The sequence below is a fragment of the Nannospalax galili genome, unplaced genomic scaffold (genome assembly GCF_000622305.1).
Source record: "Nannospalax galili isolate Female #2095 unplaced genomic scaffold, S.galili_v1.0 scaffold858, whole genome shotgun sequence".
In the NCBI taxonomy this organism is placed as follows: domain Eukaryota; kingdom Metazoa; phylum Chordata; class Mammalia; order Rodentia; family Spalacidae; genus Nannospalax; species Nannospalax galili.
In genome coordinates this window covers 2,468,595-2,490,056 of record NW_008341877.1, presented here as the reverse complement: position 1 = coordinate 2,490,056, position 21,462 = coordinate 2,468,595, and the positions used below count along the sequence as shown (strand labels likewise).

General features: G+C 40.9%; 1 protein-coding gene and 2 non-coding genes across 6 annotated transcripts in view; 2 read left to right on the top strand and 1 right to left on the bottom strand.

The window, feature by feature from the left end:
- Positions 1-21,462, top strand: part of Trpm6 (transient receptor potential cation channel subfamily M member 6) — a 189,357-nt gene that overhangs the window by 62,909 nt on the left and 104,986 nt on the right. For all 4 annotated transcript variants that reach the window (XM_017799220.1, XM_017799218.1, XM_017799219.1 and 1 more), the window contains exons 8-15: positions 3,566-3,734; positions 4,937-5,060; positions 7,158-7,230; positions 7,352-7,452; positions 11,157-11,291; positions 12,440-12,493; positions 18,137-18,277; positions 20,618-20,752. In XM_017799220.1, the coding sequence (XP_017654709.1) occupies positions 3,566-3,734; positions 4,937-5,060; positions 7,158-7,230; positions 7,352-7,452; positions 11,157-11,291; positions 12,440-12,493; positions 18,137-18,277; positions 20,618-20,752 (932 nt within the window). The remainder of the gene's footprint in view (positions 1-3,565; positions 3,735-4,936; positions 5,061-7,157; positions 7,231-7,351; positions 7,453-11,156; positions 11,292-12,439; positions 12,494-18,136; positions 18,278-20,617; positions 20,753-21,462) is intronic.
- Positions 17,899-17,966, bottom strand: LOC115071133. The gene has a single exon (XR_003850243.1). It is a non-coding gene; the product is annotated as a small nucleolar RNA SNORD31 (small nucleolar RNA).
- On the top strand, positions 19,998-20,077 carry LOC115071134. The gene has a single exon (XR_003850244.1). It is a non-coding gene; the product is annotated as a small nucleolar RNA SNORD79 (small nucleolar RNA).

The following is a 21,462-nucleotide window of genomic DNA, read 5'->3' as shown; positions in this document are numbered from 1 at the left end:
TCTCTCAGACCTCAGACAGTCCTGTGCATTGTCAACCCTATGCCAGAGGGAGGCCAGAGGGGGACCAGAACTCAGCACTCTCTGGTGGTCTGCTGAGATCCCAGCCTTAGCCTACCAAAGGCAGATCTGCCCTTGGGAAGCAGATCTGCCCTGGGGCCTTGGGAAGGGCCTCACCAAATCCCAGGTAGGGGGCTGGTATGGCACAATTAGCTGAAGCTCACCGCCACGTGGAAACAAGATCCAGGGGGAGCTGTCAGGCTGTCCCCTGGGTTCTTAGGCCCTCTGGTAGTTGGAGGCCAGAGGGAGGCCAGAACGTGGCACTCTCTGGAGGTCTGCTAAGCTCCCAGCATTTACCCGATAGATGTCCGAACCCACCCTCTCAGGCTCGAGAGTGCAATTATAAATATATTTATTTTTGAGAGAATTGGTTATTGACTCAAGAAAGTGTCCCTAGCAGAAATTAAATTCTCCTTTCTCCTACAAAATGCCCTTATTGATTCTTTTTCTGATGGTAAAAGTATTACATTCCTTCATGCTCAGATGAAGCCAAGGGAGCATATACTAAAAGAGATATTCTATAGTCTTGCTATCAAAACTATTCATCAACCTTTTCGCATAGAAACTTTTAGAAGTTTCATACACACACACACACACACACACACACACACACATACACACAGGAACATTCTTTAGCCTAAAACTGATATCATGATTCTTTTGATAATCTTTCCCTTTTCACTAAGTACAATGTATTTCCATGCCAATAAGCATAATTTACACATTTCTAACACTTATTCTTTAAGCATTAAAAAAATCTATATTTTCATGTATATATATGTATATAATGTCAAGATTAATAACACATTCATCTAAATTTTCATGCCCATTTCATTTAGTTGTTAGAGGAGCACTGCGTCTGTTGGTCCATCACATGCTCCATAGCATTTTAGTGAGATGGTGATAGTAATAAAGTAGAAGTGAATGAAGAAGGAAAGGAAAAACATGAGAGCAGTTCGTTCCTCTTCATGCTGTATTCAGATGCCTGCAACAGCCCACCATAACAGTTGTGGATACACATGGAGTCCCCATGTCAACTCTCTGATATTTCAAGAGAGCCTTAAAGAGGCAAGATAACACACTGTAGAATATCTCTACTTGTTGATCTGGAAATGGATAAAAGCAAGGCCACGCTTATGTTTAGAATTCTTGGGTTTCAGGGAGTACCGAGCAGACTGTTGCAGTGGGGCAGAGGCAGCTCCCCAACCCACTCCCTCTCTGCTTGCCTGCCTCTGGCTTACTCCTGCAATGCCAGGTGGGCATTGGACACCCAGTCAGGGTCGAGACTCTCTCTCCTTCTCTTCTACTTTCCAAAGTTTTCTCTTGCTTTGAGAAGGATGTACACGGGGCAGAGGTGCCAGCAGCCCCTGGAAACCAGATCTGGGGTTTTGGAAAATCTAGGAAGTGGGACGTGGGCACAGAGTCTCTCAGAATTCAGCTGTGTAGACCTCTTTCTGTGAGGGGAGGGCATGACTAGAGGAGGACCACTGTCTATCCAAAGTAAAGTTCTCTGTTGCTCAGGTATGAATGTGCTATTGCCTGCCAATTTTTCTTGTTTTGAAAGTTATAATAAAACATATTGATTTAAAAGTAACATACAAATTCATGAGCAATGTTAAAATTTAAATCAGTAAGCTGAAGAAACTCAAGATGAGCATGATGGCATAGACTTACAATGTAGCATTCAAGAGGTTAAGGCAAGAAAGCTGTAAATTTGAGGACAACCTCAGCCATATAGTTAGAACTTGTCTGAAAAATTTTAAAAATCAGTCATTTCTCTAAATTCTTACTCTTCTTCACTGTTCATGGCTTGTTGTATATTCTTCCAGAGATTTCTGCTTGCTTATAGCACACTGTATGTGTCGGTATATGCATACCTACTTATTAAGTAACTATCCTGTGTAGATCAGATTGGCCTTGTAGATCCACCTGCCTCTGCCTCCATGTACTGGGATTAAAGGTGTGCCCCACCATGCATAGCGTTACACATGTCATTTTATAACTTATTCACTTAGAATTCTTTTTTTTTTTTTTTTTTTTTTTTTTTTTTTTGAAAGGGGTCCCTTTATTCAAACTAAAAGAGGACGATAAATCTTTCACTGTGATAACTCACAAAGATCTACCTGCCTCTGCCTCCCAAGTGCTGGGATTACAGGCCTGCACCACCATGCCCGGCCTCACTTAGAATTCTTTTAAATATTTTATTTATTATTATGTTGGGTGTGGTGGCTCATGCCTTTAATTCTAGCACTTGGGAGACAGAGGCAGGCAGACCTTTGTGAGCTCAAGGCTAGCCTGGTCTACATAGTGAGCTCTAGGCCAGCTGGGTCTGTAGGGAGACCCTGTCTCAAAAAAAAACATAAAAAATTAAATATTTTATTTATTTTCATTTTATGTGTATGAGTGTATTGCCTGCATGTATGTAAGTGCACCCATGTTGTACCATGCCCACAGAGGTCAAAAGAAGACTTTGGATCCCCTAGAACTGGAGTTAAGGGCAGTTGTTAGCTGCCTTGTAGGTGCTGGGAACCAAACCAAGGTCTTCTGCAAGAGTAGCCAGTGCTCTTAACCACTGAGCCATCTCTCCAGCCCCATAGCTCATTTTTAAAAACAAACAAACAAACAAACAAACAAACACACACACACAAGAATGGCTCCATGGTTACTGTTACTTCTGTTTTGTTTTGCTTTTTTTTGTGTCTCCTTAAATAAAGTTATACATAATTATGATAAGAAATTCCAACAGTGAAAGATTACTATACTGAAATGGAAGAGATGTTGAGGGTTGCCCTTTCCACCTGTTGACCACCCTTAAAATTGGCAAAGGCCTGGCCATTTTTTAAAAAATCTTGAAAATTAAAAAAAAAAAAAATCTTAAAAATTAAAAAAAAATTTAAAATTTAATTATAAGAAATTTTTAAAAATAAAAATAAAAATTGCCTAGGTATTTTTGATGAGTGATGGAGACACTGGAATCTACTACACTGATCTGCTTATTTTAGATTGTTTGGAATTTTCCACAATGAAAAGTTTAAAAGTTTTAAGGACTTTTTTAATTACTGAGAGCTTTCATTGACATTTTACTTAGCAAAAGTTTGAAAATAGGGCCTGGAGAAATGGCTCAGTGGTTAAGAGCACTGGCTGCTATTGCAGAGGACAGGGTTCAGCTCCCAACACCCAGATGGCAGCTAACAACCGTTCATGACTCTAGTTCCAGGGAATCGGACACCCTTCTCTGGCCTCCATGGGCATTGCCTGCACATAGTGCAAGACATACATTTAGGCAAAATACTTATATGCATTATAAAAATAAGTAAATAAATTCTTTTTTTTTTCGAAGTTTGGAGATGTCCTCACTGTATTTGTGCCACATTTTACTTGAAGTCCAAGTTTCTGGTTTGGTCTAGGTGTGAGCAAGTGGGGAAGGTAAGTAGTAGTTGAAAGACTTAAGTCTTAACCAGGACAGGAAAGCTTTGTAACAGTGTGGTAATGTTTTGATCTGAAACAGGCTCAAGACAAGGTGTGCCTGTGGTGGGGCTGGTGGTGGAAGGAGGCCCCAATGTCATCCTCTCAGTGTGTGAGACTGTCAGGAACAAAGAGCCTGTGGTGGTGTGTGAGGGCACTGGCAGGGCTGCGGACCTCCTGGCCTTCACCTACAAACACTTGGCAGATGAAGGGTGAGTGTTGGCTCTTCCATTTTGAATATTTTATTTATTTATTTGTTATTTTATTTTATGTGTATGAGTATATTGCCTGCATGCATGTAAGTGCACCTGTGCTGTGCAGTGCCCACAGAGGTCAGAAGAGGGTGTTGGATCCCCTGGAACTGAAGTTACAGATGGTTTTTAGCTGTCACATGGGTGCTGGGAACTGAACCCTGGTCCTCTGCAACAGCAGCCAGTGCTTTTAACTGCTGAGCCATGTCTCCAGCCCTGACTCTTCCATTTTGAAATTATGACTGCTTACTCCTCCGCTTTGGTCTTTTATAAGCTGTCATTTATGTGGGCCAGATACCATTGGAACTCAGAGGCTGAGATGGCATTCCTCTTTCAGTGATTGTGTTGTTCATTAACACTAAAACACCTGCTATTTCTTAGCTGAGGAATGGCCCACCTTTTGTCTGAGCTCTGCAAAGTCATTTTTCAGAGGATAGAGGGAGGTGATTAGCCTGAAGTTGTCATAGCTGAGATCCTCACAGTGAAAGACGGACCCATGTCGGCCCAGGTTTCCTTCACAATATTCGCCATTATCAAAAATCGCAGGAGTCACACATCTGGAATTTACAGAACACAGCAGGCTTTCCTCAGGCTTTAACTCCCATATTCAAGGAAAGTGCTTTGTCTCCAAGCCGTCCCTGTGTGACATCTTCACACAGCTTTGAAAGTATTTTGTGCTGTGTACATAGAGCCCAAGAACTAAAATGTTAACCTCTCTGATTTATTTAGTCATCAATGGCTCGCTGTGTCTGTTCTCTCAGTGCTCTGGGGTGTCTGGCTCCCATTTGGGCCCTCTGCCTTCCCCTTCTAAGCATGGCCCCTCTAACCTCTCCTTTTTCTAGTGTTGTGTTGTATGAGTGCCCATAAGGCTTTTTAGGATTTTAGATTCTTTAGAGAATATTATACCCAGAACTGTGGGAATTCACAGCTTTCACGAAACTTGTCAGCTGGAGACCTCCACCTCAAAGTGAACTCTTTGAGGGTCTCGGTGGGTAGATCCTTCCCGTTCTCTGTGTATTGCGTCTCTTGCATTGGCTCTCTGGCAGAACTGTCAAGGGCACCCTTCTCAGTAGGTTGGCCAGATGAGTTTTTTTCCCTCAATGCCACTGGCTTGGCCCCTTCTCTGGGCTGCAACAGACTATGACCGTTTATTTCTCCTTTAGGATGCTACGCCCTCAGGTGAAAGAAGAAATCATCTGTGTGATTCAGAACATGTTCAACTTTAGCCTTAGACAGTCTAAGCATCTTTTCCAAATTCTAATGGAGTGTATGGTACACAGGGACTCTGTAAGTATGATGAGCTGCTGACTTTAAAAAAGGCTACCTTCCAGAAACTAAAATATTTATTTTCACATTTTAAAAGCTATGTAAAATTTCCATGTTGAACTTGGATGGCTATAACTCTGAAAAATTTGAGACTTTATTTGTGTAAACTTGAGTTCCTACTGCTCCACCCATTTTCACGCCTCGTGCTTTAAATTTCAGATTCTATCCAGGACAGGGCCTGTAGAATAAACAGTATTACAGAAAAGTCACCAAACTTAGTAAAAACTGCACGTAAACACTTCCAGGGGTTGAAGGAAAAGCTCCACATTTTCAGTGAACTCGAGTCTGCTGTGGTGCATGCACATAGTGCAGACCCTGCGTATATCTTGCAGGAGGCCCTTGGGGGGTGCATTAGGCAAGGGCGTATGTGAGACTAGACTGCAACATAAAATACAGCTCACAAAGAGGGGCTACGACTGTAATTCAGGGCCAGGAAAAGTACTTCGTGTTTCAGGACACTGTGGATGGTATGAAGCTGAAAAGTAAATGTGGAAATGTGTTATTATTCAAAGCCGTCCCTCCAGCATTGGGAGGCTTAGCCAAATCATAAAGGCATTGTGTTGGCACTAAAACATCTAACCTTACCAAACCAGGCTAATATGTTCAAGCTAGAGAAAGCGTGGTAGGACATACACGAAAAAGCCTTTGGGCTTTTCAGTGACCTAATAACCACAACCATTTTAAATGATTAGCCATGTGCTTTTGAATGTGTGTTTTCATCTGAAATAGCCCCATGAATGAGTTCAATATGGTGGTGGTTGCTCATTTCAATTTTAGAAATTATGACACTAAAGGCTAGACAATTTAAGTGATTTGTTCAGTCCCACAGTTAAGAAATGGTAGGGCCTGAAAGGAATTCAGAGGTGAGCTCTTAGTCTGCTGTACTTTTCATTTCTCACAATAAATCAGAAGAAAAGGCCATGCTAAAGAGAGTGCTTACAGTGCCTTGTCTCTTTCCGTTGCTACGTAGTGAGCAGTGATCGTAATGATCAGGAGAGGCAGGAGAAGGCAGCCGAGGATGCTCAGTCCACAGCAGCTGGGCTCTGTGTAGTTGGTACTTGAAAGCTGATTTTATTCATGCATACAGTGGGGATGTTAAGTTGAAGGAACCAACATGTGCAATTGTGGTCTGTATCTTTACAGGATGTTGAGAGTTTTTCATAGATTCTCATTTTGTAGATATGTAAGTTAGAGTCAGTGACCTTAAGATAATTCTAATTAAGAGTGCTGCCTGGGACTTGAACTTGCCATTCATTGCTCCTTTCTGTTAAACTAGTTTCTTGTACTGTATAAAATACATTTTCATTTTGAAAGGTGTTTATAGGTAAACAGTTGTGTGAGTTAAAGTCTAAAAATCTAGAAAGGAGACCACAAGAGGGTGATATCACTTGATGAAGGATTGGGATGGCTGGGAAAAGGACACATGGGGCATGAAGGAGGAAAAAAATCTGGGTGGGGGAGCCTACAGGGAGGGGTGACAAAAGAGAAGAGGGAATGGGGGAAATGAGAACCACAAAACACACCCTGTTCAGAAGCGTCATAATGGTGTCTAACAGATAGGCTGATTGAGGACCTAGGAAGCCCTGGTGTTTTGACATCGTGAAGACCTGCTACTGGGTTCTTTGACCTGCTACTGGGTTCACTGTCATCATCTTCCTGAGTTTAGGGTGAACACTGGAGAAGTCAATTCTCATTCTGAAGCAAAAGTTTTTGTTTCCAAGTCTATGTGAGCAGGATCTCATTTGCTTCCCTTCAGAAGGAAAATGGTTTATTTGCTCTGGGAATTAACCCTGATTCTTTCTTTGAAGCAGGCTCGGAGTGAGCTCTAGTATATATTACATGGGCTTTTATAGCTCATTTTTTCCCAAGTAGCTCCAATTCTTTATCAATTTATTTAAGAATTTTTTCGTTTTATAACTACAACAAAACTATAAAGTTACAAAATAAGAGTATTTTCTCTAATTCATCAGCTCAAATGTTAATTTTATGGGTACAGATGGAAGATCTTTCTCTGCTGGTTTCTGAAATGTGTGGCTTTCTGTTTTCTACCCTTTGTAGATGACCATCTTTGATGCTGACTCTGAAGAGCAGCAAGACCTTGACTTGGCCATCCTTACTGCTCTGTTGAAAGGTCTGTAGCAAGGCAAATCCGCAGCTCTCCTTCCCTTCCTGCCCACACAGTCTAGAGAATTTTGTGCTTGTCACCTAGATATTTTGAATAGAATATATGATCATTCCTTGCTTTTCCCTAGGCACAAGCTTATCAATATCAGAACAATTAAATCTGGCAATGGCTTGGGACAGAATGGACATTGCCAAGAAACATATTCTAATTTATGGACAACATTGGAAGGTATAGTGAAAATGAAGTCATTTGAAAATAACTGTTTTGCATATTGGTTTCTAAGGGAGAATTGGAGAGGAGACAGCTGCTGAGAGCTAGGCTCATCTCCTTTGTTTTGCCTTCCTGAGAGCATATTTTCCCTGGCTTCATTGAGGCAGAAACAGAAGTTAGAATATCAGCAGAATGCAAAAGGTTTGAGTTTATTTTGAATGGGCAGATCTTTACTTTGTTATTTGGAACTTAAAGATCGCCTTAGACTTGTTGTCCCTTTTTCTTTTTAAATCAGATGCTCACAGTGAAGTAGGAAAGGATTACCACAGGGGACAAAGGGCACGTAAATTCTGAACCTTGAACCTCTTGGCACAATGCATGTTTTCTTTTGGATCTGCCCCTTTGGATCTGCCCCTTTGGATCTGCCCTTTTTGGATCTGTCTTCGTACTCTCTCATGAGCTTTGCTACAAAGCACCAGATTAGGCCACACGACTAAAATATTTACAGAGAGAATGTTATAAAGCAAGCCAAGACGAAAGGGAATTATTGCTAAGGAAAATCCTAAATTACAAGTTGTCTTTGGTAAGACCTGAGAATGAACTCGGAGGTCAGCATCCCATCAGAGTGAATCCCGGTCTGGTGTAAGGTCTTCATGGGAGTATATAGATATCTGGTAGATGACTAAACAGGAGATAAGACTTGTCATCTATGTCTTCATATTGTGTCTGTCTCTTTTGTTGCTTCAGTCTTCGAGTCAGACTCTGCTGTGCATGTTGGCATGTCGATCATTTGAGAAATGTTTTGTCCAAGCCTGTAATGCCAGCTGGAGTGGGGTTGTGTTTCTTCCATTGTCTCGCGCACTGAAAGTCCTTCATCCTTACCATGAGGCCAAGAAGTTCATGCAAGAGAATGACTCATAAGTCAGCAGCTCCTGCCTGAATGGAGCTGATTATCTCTTTCCCCACCGTGTACAAGACCAGGATGCTTGTGCATAAGAAGGTCACCATTTGAAACTGACCATGACTGATGGACAACCACCAGGTCTTAGACTATTCCCATAAAAGGATCATCAAAGCTTGTGGCTCCCTTGGCTTAAGTGAGCAGCCAGCTCCCCTTGGGCCAGTGCTGGTTCCAGAACTGCCTATCTTGTTTGTAATCATTGGTTTGGTCTACAATTTCTACTATTTCCACACCACAAGTTCCTATACTCTGCTATAAATGATAGAAATTAGTGAAAGCAAGAATAACTACATTCAATGCTAATGGTAATCACCATTAACATTTTGCAAAAAAATTTAAGTTGTAACTAAAACACAACTATATTTGGTTCAAACTAAAGCATGTATATTTCTTAAAACTTCAAATAAGGTTACAAGGCTGCTAAAATGATAGTTTCCTGCTACAACAAATCTTCTACATTTGACATTTTGGACTTTTGCCAGTTGCCAGTTTCCATTTCTAAATAATATCACATGGCTGTCTTCTGACTCATCCTTGTCTTGGGGTCTCCCTCTGCAGTGCAGGCTCACTGCCTTCTGTTCCTGGTGCTCAGTTGTCATTCTGGAAGCTCCCTTGCCATCTTGGGGGCCACCTTTGCTTTCTGTGCCTTAGGACTCTTTTCTTAGTTTTATTCGTCTGTATCAATGTCATGAATCTCCCAGTAACTTCCCAAGAAAGGGTATGGGAATAAATTTTTTTAACAGCTGAAAAACAAGTTTATTAACATATGTACCATACACATGATACCCCAAAGTACCCATAGATGAGTGAGTCAAAGGTTTTTAGACCTTGAGTCTTTGCATCTTAGCAAAGAACAATAAAAATTTTAATACTCAACAGAATATATTTTGCGTATGGGAATAAATTGCTAGAAGTTGTTAGAAGAGCTAATATTTAGCTATATTTTAGTTCATGATCAGAACTATTTTCTAATTTTTAAAATTTATTTTTATTGCCATAGAGTCCAGAAAAGGGTGCCTGATGTACCCTGAGGGTGCTGGGAACCAAACTCAGGTCCTCTAGAAGAGTATTATGTTCTCTTAACCACTGATCTCTCTCTCCAACCTGAATTTTTTCAAAGTGTGTGTGTGTATGTGTGTGTGTGTGTGTGTGTGTGTGTGTGTGTGTGTGTGTGTGTCCGTCCGTCCCAGGGCATGTTGAGGATAGAGAACAACTTTGTGGAGCCGGTTCTCTCCTTCCACCTTTATGTGGATTTTGAGGCTTGAAATCAGGTTGCCAGGCTTGTGTAGTCAGCACCTTTATCTGCTGAGTCATCTTGCCAGCCCTAGATAGAGCTATTTTTTTTTTTTTTTTTGAGACAAAGTCTCCCTGGAGCCCCAGATGACCTGGACTTGCTATGTAGACCAGGCTGGCCTTGATCTCACAGAGATCTGCCTGCCTCTGCCCCTCAATGTTGGGATAAAAGGGGTATGCTACCATACTCAGCTTCTTCCTGGAAATTATAAAACAAATTCTCCTTTCTCTAGGGTTCTGCAACTTCCCAGTGTTGTGTGTTGGGTCTATATGTTCATCACGCACACAGTTTCAAATTGACATTCTTAGCTCCATTCCATCCCGCTTTCTCTGCCTCCCTTCTGAAGTCCTGTTTTCCAAATATTTAAACTCAACCAGCTGCCTTCTAATTGCATCCCTTGTTTTCTTATGTTCCGTATCTTCTCCTTGGTAGGTTTTCTCAACTTTTCAGCCTTCTGTGAATCCTTTCTTTTTGGTAGCATAAGATTAATCCACTAGTTCCTAAGAGCAAATTTGTTTGCTGGTTGTACGTTCTTCTCATTTGTGTTCTGTGGACTTGATGTTTTTTCTATTTGCCTGAAATCTTCAGTAGTTATTTTACAGCTTTCTTTCTTTCTTTCTCTCTCTCTCTCTCTCTCTCTCTCTCTCTTTCTCTTTCTTTCTTGTTTGGTTCCTCATCTAAGCGTCATCACATTCAGTTCTTCCTTTGCGTTGCTGATAATGCCAGAAAGGAATCATCTGCATCAGCTGGGGGTGCAGGCTTTTCTGCTCCTGGTATGGGGTCCAGTGGGGAAGGTGACTGGGAAGTCCGAACACTGGGTTCAGTGTTCATGGGCTTCACTGCCATGTTGCTGGAATCGTGTGGCATAGATCTGTGGTTCTGGGCACTTCTCACTTTCTAGGAACTGCCGATCCAACTACCATTTGACCGACTGCTTCCCACATTCCATACTGCTGTACTCATGTCCAGACAGTCCCCTGCCAGCGCTTGTGAATTCATTTCTTTAAATATGTCCCTTTGCTGTAGTTTAGTGGAATTTGGATGGAGTAAAGTTAGACAAGTATGTTCAACTTGCCATTTATACCCCAAACCAGGAAAAGTTTAAATGGAAGCATGATGGTACCAAAAACTGAAACTAAAACCAAAATTAAGAAACTAAGCAGATAATTGATTAAGCAACCCCTCCCCGCCATTCCCAATTAAAAAAAAACTAAACCAGAAACCCTTGGATTTTAATTAGAATTGCATTAAGACACCATCATTTGGGGAAAATTGAGATTGTTACAATAGCTGGTTTTCTCACTCAAGAGCATATTTCCTGATTGTGTCATCACTTAGGCCCCGCAGATTTCTTAATAAGAATGTGTTTTATAAACATTGCATCTAGTAGTGTTGAGCTGTAACTCTTCACTTATTTCTGTTTCTTTCATTGTCTTTATATCTCTTATTTGTTTGTACCTCCTGAAGCCTGGTGCCCTGGAGCAAGCAATGCTAGACGCCTTAGTGATGGATCGGGTGGATTTTGTGAAGCTCTTAATAGAGAACGGCGTGAACCTTCACCGCTTTCTCACCATCCCCCGACTGGAAGAGCTCTATAACACAGTGAGTGAAAACACTTCATAAATCGTCTTCCTCAAGATTTGCTACTGAGTAGCTCAGGATTTCCTTCTCCTCTTGGATGCTTCTGCACCAACAGTTTTTAGAGATACAGACTTTGCAAAGCAGAAACATTGTAACCAGTTCCATTTTATCTTAAGCCATAGAGACAAAGGTGTGAATATCACGCTGCTTTTAATTGAGTTATTTGAAAGTAACCTGAGCTAAGGCCACTATTAAAATGCTGTTATTGGACTGGTGACATGGCTCAGTGGGTAAAGGCCAAGCCCTGATGACCTGAGTTCAATTTCCGAGACCCACATGGTAGAAGGCAACTCACTCCAGCAGGTTGTCCTCTGATATATACCCCCACACACACATACACACAGACACACACTGTTAAACAAATGTAAACAATCAATCAGTCAAACAAACAAACAACCGAAAAATGAAACCCCAAACCAAAAAATCATCCTCCCCGTTCTTGCAACTTTCCTGTGCAGAACCCTCCGTTGAGAATGGTCTGGCTTACTCATTGTGACAATGCTTGGTTTTCATGCTGGGTGCCTTCCCATTTCCTTTCTGGTCCTCTCAATTGCACCTGCTCTTCAAAGACTGACTGACATCTGGTCTTCTTCCTTGGTCCACTTAGTTAACAGTGATCTGCTCCTAGACTATGAATTACTCGCAGCTTTTTCTCAGCACACACACTGTCAGGTTGTTGGCTACTTTTTAGGGTAGGTACTTAACTGTCTTTTCTATTATTGTGAACCCTCCATTGAATCCCTCAGAAAACTAAACACTGTAAAGATTCAATGAAATACCTGTTGATGGACTGTTATTGTGTGATAAGAACTATAATTGTTTGATAGAATTTATATATGATAAAGGACAGACAGATTGCTTAAAGTTTATGCTTCTTTCCATATAAAATCAATATTCTTACTATCTACATACATAAATCTTACTTTGAAAAATATTTCATATAATCATATCTTCTCTTGGGGAACTCTTTCCTTAGGATTAAATAGTGTAAATTTAGTAATTGAAGATGTTGAACAAGATTTTCTGTATTCTAGGTTACTTATGCATTCTGAAATAAAGTGCTTCCAGCACACGGTAAAGAAAATAATTCTTCCTTTTGTTTATTATAGAAACAAGGACCGTCTAATATGTTCTTGCATCATCTTGTTCAAGATGTAAAGCAGGTAACCTAATTATGAGAGTTGAAATAACCTTTGCATATTCCTTAGCTTTGTGATAACAGAGCATTTTTCTTTATAAAAATCTAGATTTGGATTTTTATAGTCAATTACCTACTCTTTTTAGGTATGACTTTAAATAACTTAATCACCAATCTTATAGTTTCCTTCCCTTAATTTGTTTTTATTTTGAGACAGGGTCTCAAATTTAATTGATCAAGAGCTGGGTGTGGTGGTGGATGCCTTTAATCCCAGCACTTAGGGGGCAGAGGTAGGTGGATCTCTGTGAGTTTGAGGCCAGCCTGGTCTACATACCGAGTTTCAGGCCAGCTGAGGCTACAGGGAGACCTTATCTCAAAAAGACCAAAATGAAACAAAACAAAAGAAAAAAACCCCTTTAAATGATCAAGTAAGTGACATTAGCTATGAAGACATGAGTTGGTGACTGGGGATGTACATCAGTGGCAGAGTGGTGGAGTGTTTTCCTAGCACATGTAAGAAAGACCTTGAGCTCAGTCCTCAGTGTTACACATCACATAAACAAAAACAAAACAGATAAGCCAGATTTTATGTTATTTTCTGTAATACCAGCACTCAGGTTTACTATGGAAGAAAGGTCCAGTGTTTGACACCAACCTGGGCTACATATTGAGACCCTGTCTCAAAATAAAAACAAACAAACAAGCAAGCAAGCAAATAAACAGCAAACACCCCATGCATCAGGTTCAACACATCTAAGGGGAATGTCAGCATAGCTGGAGCTGCTGGTGAGGTGATACTGCCCCTGCGGCAGAGCTGCACAGTTCTGTCTTTGTGGGAGGACTACAGTGTGATTTCCAGTGATTTTGTTAGTGTTTGAATATCCACGACGGCCTGGGGTGCTGCTACAGTGATCCTGAGCCTCGCCGAGGGAGTCGTGACTGTTCAGCACCCTTGCTCAGATTCTGCTCATGGTGTTCTCTTTGAACATTGAATTAGGTCAGACTTGAGAATTTGACTTTTATTTGTTACTATGATTAAAAGCCATCCATGGTACATTTTAAACATTCTCTCATTTTTGAAGCTGTGTATCTCATTGGATAGAGTGTGCACTTTCTGCTTTTGTTGACTTAGTTGGAGACCCAGAATGAAAGGAAGACATTTACTTGGTAAATTTATAGTAAGCAAAAATGTTTATGCTGATATCTGATATAATTTATGTTGAGTTATGCTATATCAAAATGTCTTGCCTAAATTCTATCATAATACACCTAACAGGAAGGGATGAAATATGTTAAATAGGTTTTAAACCAGCAACAAGAGCAGTTTTTTAAGGAGAAAGTTTATTTTGGCTCACAGTTCCAGGCAGTTCATGGTGGCAGGAAGGCAGAGCAGCGGGAGCCAGAAACAGCTGGTGGCTCTGCATCCACTGCAGGAAGCAGAGAGGGAGGAATGTTTGCATGCTAGTGCTCAGCTTGTTTTCGTACAGTTCAGGATGCCTTGCCTACCAGTTAAGATGGATTGCCCCACATCTATTAATGTAACCAAGATAATCCCCTGTATGTCCAGAGGCCTATCTCCCAGGACAGTTAACACTAACCATCACAACTACCAAAGAAGAAAACCACCAAAAAGAAAAATGTTTTTGTTATTTGTTATGAAAGTCCCTGTTTTGTAAATGAAGAATTTACACTCATTGCTGTTACATTTGCATTTAGAACTATTGTGTTGTTACTTTTTACTTGTCCTACTTCCTGCCTTTTCCTTCAGCTCTCAGGATGACTTGAACTGATCCTCCTGCCTCTTCCCCCCAAGTGGTGGGATTATGGGTGTGTACCACCACACTCAGTTTATGTGTTGTTGGAGATACCACTCAAAGCTTTGTGTATGCACAAGGCACTAGGCAAGCATACTATCAACTGAGCTGTATCTCCAAGTAATTTTAGGTTTTAAAAGTTTTTAAATTAAAAAAAAATCCTTATTTATTTGTACGTGTGTGTATGTGTGTGTGTGTGTATGTGTGTGGTGTGTGTGTGTATGTGTGTGTGTGGTGTGTGGTGTGTGTGTGTGTTTACATCCCACCACAGTCATGTAGAGGTCAGAGGACATCTTTTGGGAGTCACTTCTCTCTTTCCACCATATAGGTCCCAGGGATAAAACTCAGGCCATCAAGAATTGGAGAGATGGCTCAGTGGTTGGGTACCCAAAGGACCTGGGTTCCATTGCTAGCACCCACAAGGAGGCTAACAACGATCTGTAACTTTAGTTCCAGGGGATCCAATGTATTGGATCTGTATTCTGGGTTACTTTTGCATTCTGTCCTCTTGTTCCTCTACAGGCATTACATGCATGTGCTGTACCTACATGCACACAGGTAAAACACTCATACATAAAATAAAAATAAAATTAAAAACCCTTAGGTCATCAGGCTTAGCAGCAAGTGTCTACCCACAGAGCCATCTCACTAGCCCCCAAATATTTTATTGACTGAATTTTTTATCATCCTGTTTTCTCCTTTTACTAGCTTGATAAACATTTTTAAACCATCCTTTTAGTGTTTGCCATACAGATTAAAGTTTCCATTTTTGGATTATTAACGTCTTGGTTACTAGGTGTTCGAATTCCAGGGGAAAGCAAAGCATTCCTTAGAGCGGTTTACTTCATTTTCCTCTTCCTCACTGTACAAGCTAGTATTATAATCTGTTTTACTGCTGTATATGTTTTTGACTCATAAGATGCTTCTAGTATTTTTATTACATAGAGCTAACGGTCATCTAGATTTACTCAGATAATTTATTCTCTCCCCCCCCCCGAGTGTTGGGGATGGAATCCAGGATCTCACACATGATAGATAAGCACTGTACCACTGAGCCACACCTCCAGCCCACTTACTTTCTTCTGGCTGCTCTTTTGCCCCTATATGTCTGAGCTTCCATCACTCCTATTATTTTTATTGCCTTTAGTATCTTTTTTTGACACAAGTGTGATAATAAACTCTTTTTAAAAAATAATTTTTACTTTTTTGTGTATGAGTGTAATTGCGTGCATGTATGTAAGTGTACCTGTGTCATGAAATGCCTGAGGTAGTCAGAAAAGGGCGTTGGTATGGATGGTTATTAGTCACCGTGTGGGTGCTGGGAATCAAACCTGGGTCCTCTGCAAGAATAACTAGTGCTCTTAACTGATGAGCTGTTTCTCCAGGCTGTGATAATAAACTCTTTCACTTTTCATTTGTCTGGAAACATGTCTGACTCACCGTTGTCTTGGAAGGATGTTTTTGTATCTATTGAGTTCCAATTGACAATTTTGTATTTCTTTGAGGAGTCTTCTGTCATACATTGTTTCTATTAAGAAGTCAGGTATTACTGTGCACACTGTACATAGTGGCACACATCTGTAATACCAGACAAAGGTAGGAGAATCATGAATTTGAGGTCAGCCTGAGTTACATAGGAAGTTTCAGGCCCAGCCTGGGCTGCATGGTGAGACTACCCTGTCTCAAAAAAAAAAAAAAAAAAAAAAAAAAAAAAACAGAACAGCAACAAAAAAGTCAGGGAATCAGTATGACTAATGACTGTTGCTTTGAAGACAGCTTCTACTTTCTAATGTGTGTGTCTACATATGTACATATATTGCATTTCTGTAATGTTTTGAGAAAATTCTCAACATTTATAGGCTATGCTTTTGTTCCTCTCTCTTCAGGCTTTTAAAAATATTGGGGTGTCACCATGTAGCCTGGGCTGGCCTGGAACTCATTATGCAGCCCAGGCTGGCCTGGCTGTTCATGGCTATCAGCCAATTGCAGAGACTACATTCAGCATGCTGTATGCCACCAACAGTTCCCTAGGAATAGCAATTCAGAAGTGAAGAAGTAATGCTATGAGGCTTAGGGAGTCAAATCACGTTTATTTAGACAAGACCTGCACTCAGCCTTCCTGTCAGCTGTAAGGCCTGCTCCGGCACAGACTGTGTTTTCATACCTCACTGCTCGTGCTTCTGAGTTCCTTTATCCTGTTTGCTTCCTGCTCTCACTTTACATATGATGAAGTTAACAGAATGCAAAGTATAGTAGCCGATTCAACAGAGCGAGGATGAAAAAGATGGCGTACAGTCACCAAATATTTCAGGGTTTTATTTCTGTTGTAATACTTACATAATTTCTAATTAAAAATAACCCTTTCCCAGAATTAAACGTAATTTATTCAAATTCATTTGTTTGTGTGTTAGTACAAATAATATGAGAAAGGCAACAGAGAGAGGGTTAGAGTGTATACAGATGTATTCATAAGCATATGTGTGATGCTTGAGAAACTAGGAAATACATTATGGCTAAGATCATTTTTCTCCTGAACAAACAGATCGCGTCAATAGTTGGTCAACTAATCTGTTTGTAAAACTGATTGAAAAGTATGTATCTCTGATGGACATCTGGGAACTCTAAGTTGACATGATAGGTGTGCTGGATAGCTTTAGTTGTCAACTTGACATACCTGGGTAGAGGGAGCCTCACTTGGTGAATTGCCTCCACTGGATTGGCCTGTGGCCATGTCTGTGGCGCATTTTCTTGATTGTTGAGTGATGTGGGTGGGCCCTACCCACTGTGGGTGGTGCCACCCCTGGGCAGATGGTCCTGTTTTGTATAAGAAAACAGGTTGAGCGTGGACTAGGGAAGCAAGCCAGTAAGCAGCGTCCTCCATGGCCTGTACTTCAGCTCCTGCCTCCAGGTTCCTGCCCTGAGCTCCTACCTTGGGCTCCCTCAGTGATGAACTGTGACCTGGGAGATGTGAGCCATATAAACCCTTTCTTCCCCAAGTTGGTGCTGGTTAGTGTTTTGCCACAGCAATTGAAGGCAGACTAGAACAATACACCTTAGCACAAATGACAGAATGCATGAATTCCAGTTGGGGTGGGGGGTGGGCTATGGAGGGTGCCAATGGGAAGGTGGGTATAAAGATGACTAAGTTGTTCTGTATGAAATACACAAAAAACAATAAAACATTTACCAAAAAACTTTACTCATGGAATCTAAGAGCTGAAAGAACATGGAGATGCCACCATTTCCACAGCTTCTAGAACAGACCACCACACGCTGTCTCAGACACCCAGGAAACATTTAGTACATTTGAAAATCTCATGAAAATGGAAGTCTATGTCTTACCAAAGGGAAAAATCATCGTAATATATATATATATATGCACACACACAAAGTAATATATAACTATATATTACTATGTATGTATATATATTACAATCATATAGTATATATATAACTATATATGTTACTATATATGTATATATTACTATTCGATCATAAATTATCATTTGGAAATTTTGAGGGGAAATAGGGTTATGATTAATCTTTAGCCAGAAATCACTTTAATCTTTAGATGAAAATCTAGAATGTATTGGTTTTGTTTTGAGCTTTTTTTTTTCACAACTCCGAAAATACCTTTCATCACAGTTATCAGACTGGGACGGTATTCAAGTCATCACTGCTGTAGTTTTGAGGTTTTTTAGGAAATAGGATATATCAATAAATTTTTACTCTCTCCTCAAAAAAACCCCAACTGTGCATCTATAGTTCTGCAATTAATTTGGGTATGTTCTGAGAGCATGGCAAAGGAGACAGGAGAGAACTGAAAGTTGCAATATCTGTGTGTTTCATTGCAGCATACCCTTCTCTCGAGCTACAGAATAACCCTGATTGACATTGGGCTGGTGATAGAGCACCTCATTGGTGGAGCGTACCGCAGCAGCTACACTCGGAAGAGTTTTAGAGGCCTCTACAACAACCTCTACAGGCAACATAAGGTAACGTAGTTGCAAAGATGAAAAGCACCCCAGTGAAATGAGGAGAACTGGGATTTTAGGAAAATGGCCTGTGAAGTCCTAATGACAACAGCTTATCTAGTGGGTATTCCATTTGCGGGCTGTTGCTACCTTCTGCATGTTGAGCCCTGGGCTAAGGGCTCGCATGCTGGCATGAGATGAATGTAAGGAAACCTCTAGAAGGAACAGGTTGAAGCACCCCAGTGAAATGAGGAGAACTGGGATTTTAGGAAAATGGCCTGTGAAGTCCTAATGACAACAGCTTATCTAGTGGGTATTCCATTTGCGGGCTGTTGCTACCTTCTGCATGTTGAGCCCTGGGCTAAGGGCTCGCATGCTGGCATGAGATGAATGTAAGGAAACCTCTAGAAGGAACAGGTTGATGAATAATTAGCCGTGATACAGTGCAGGATATATGTGCTGTATGGACAAATGTGATGTGATGAAAACGGACAGAGGAACAGCTAGTTCTCGTCTTTTTCTTTTGAAAATAGAGGTCAAAGGTCAAACACTTAACAGATTTACATCCATAAACTGTTAATAGCCCTTTGTCTGGAGATTGTATACTTGGGATAAGCACTCCAGGATTATATTAAAAGATGAAAACAGAATGTTCTTGAGACCCCAGACCTATTTCTAACATCTATGGAAACGCATTTCATTTAATGCTTCTGACAAGTTAGCAAAAGGGTCATCAATATTCCTATTTCATAGACAAAGGAACAGGTATGCAGACAAGTCTTACACACTGAATAAGGAGAAAAGGAGAATTCAACTTCACACTGCCCTGACACCGAACCGTTTAGGTGTTACCACTATGGACTGGTTGCAGTCTACTTTGAAACACTATCAGCTGCACTCTCACTGAAAAGCAACTAGAGAAATGGGTCATTTCACACTGGTGGGCCATTTCCAGAAGGCACGGAAACACAGCCTCCTAGCAAGCAGCATGCCGGTTACACCAAGGCCACATGGGGTTCATGGCCACAATAATGATGATGATACTAATTATCATTGAAAAGTATTGACTTCATTCTTTTTTTATATTTTCTTTTTACTATTTTTGCTGCACGAGTGTATTGCTTGCATGAATGTAAGTCGTCAGAGCTCAACCTCACATCTGTACTTGACTGGCTGACTTAAAGTGACACAGCTAATAAGCAGAATACAATTTTCAGCATGGGGGGCAACCTGGAGCATATATTTTGCTTTTAAATGCACCTGTGTTGTGCAATGCCCGAGGTCAGAAGAAGGCATTGGATCCCCTGGTACTGGATTACAGACAGTTGTTAGCTGCTATGTGTGTGTGCTGGCTTTTGAATCCAGGTCCTCAGCCAGTGCTCTTAACCACAGAGCCATCTCTCCAGCCCCAACTTCATTCTTCATGTGTTTGATGTTTATCCATAAAACATAAACTGAAGATAAGCAAAGCATTTCAAAGGTTGGAGCCGGTATCCTATACTTTTATACCACTTCCTTTAAGAAGTCTTCTCTGTGGGGCTGGAGAGAGATGGTTCAGTAGTTAAGAGCACTTGATACTCATAGCACAAAACTGACTGTAACTTGAGTTCCAGGGGATGCAGTGCCCTCCTCTGGCCTCTGAAGATACCTGCACATACATGGTGTACATACAGAGAAGCAGCACAAACACATACATATCAAATCAAAGTAATGCATTGCTTCCTTAAATAAAAAAAGAAGGTATATTAGTGATGACTAAGAGTTAAAACAGATGGGAATCTCTGAAGGAGATTGAAGGTTAATTCTTAAACTGAAACAGTGGGGAAAAAATAGAAAAGAAGGGCTTCTTTTTGTTTCTGTTTCTCGTTGATGAACGCTATGCAGACAGCAACGATGTGTGGTTACTGGGCCTTGACCCTGCAACTGCAGTGGAGATGTTCGTAACCCTGGAAAAATTCCATAACTTTCTAACTTTACCTTGGAGCTGTTTGTGAATAGGGATTTCTTCTTATCAGAACTGTAAATCTTTATTGCCTATTTTGAACTTGTTCCAAGGCTAGAACATCCATGGATGTTAATGGAATTTCCACATAGAAAAGGAATGCAGGGACATGATAGGGAGCAAAAGAGTGTGCCCTGCACAGTGTTGGGAGACAGCAGTGTTCACCACAAGGAGACTGTGGGAGACCGTCGTCAGCTGAGCATTCTGCACGGGGGAGAGACAGAAATCCTGGGTGTTTCATAGAACACATCATGCTTAGCTTTCAATATTGTCTAGAAAGAAACTGTGATTGCTACTATAATCAATCTTTTCTTCTCTTTTATGTTTGCTTTAAAAACAAAAAAAACAACATATTCCAGGGAGTGACGAGCTTTTCTCAGAGCCTTTCCAAGCACCCTGCTCACCAGAGACATTCATTGGGAAATATAAGGGAGTCTGCAGAAAGCACGCTGCATTCCCAGTTCTTTAGGACTGCCCAGCCCTACAAATCCAAGGTACCACTCACTTGTTTGCAGAGTTGAAAATGAAGTTGTTTCTGCAGAATGAGATGGTTTACTCACTTAACATTGGATAAAGGGAGGTGCCAATGGAGGAACCATCGGTAACAGATGGTGAAAGTCCCAAGTGTGGCAGCTGACGCAGCTGTTCAACAGTGTGAGCACCAAACCCAGTGACTGACTGTCTGGGCTTGCGCTTCAGGCTCTCTTTTTGTTCCCTCATCTGCCCAGCGCACATGTGACCCAGAGAAGTTGTCCCTGCCACAGCACTAAGCATTTGTAATCATTAACCTAGCACCACACTCTTATCCAGGCCTGGCTGGATGTGAGGGCTGCTTTTGTCTCAGCTCTCCATCCTTCCAGGCTGTCCTTTTGTGTCCCCCGAACCCCCAGACTAAGGCTTTCTTAATATGGATTTTATCCTCATGTTACAGTATAACAAAGATAATGAGTGTTTGTGTTTAGCCCACTCTCCTCTGAGACAGAATGCTTTTGTTAAGCCCTTCTATGGAAATCCCAACAATACTGGCTGAAAGACGTCGTTTGTTTTCCTTGGCTGGAATGACCTTTGCACACCATTAATGAACAGATTCTTTTTATCTATAGAGCAAGGAAAGGCATCATCCATCTATCTATCTATCTATTTATCTATCTATCTATCTATCTATCTATCTATCTATCTATCTATCTATCTATCTATGTATCTA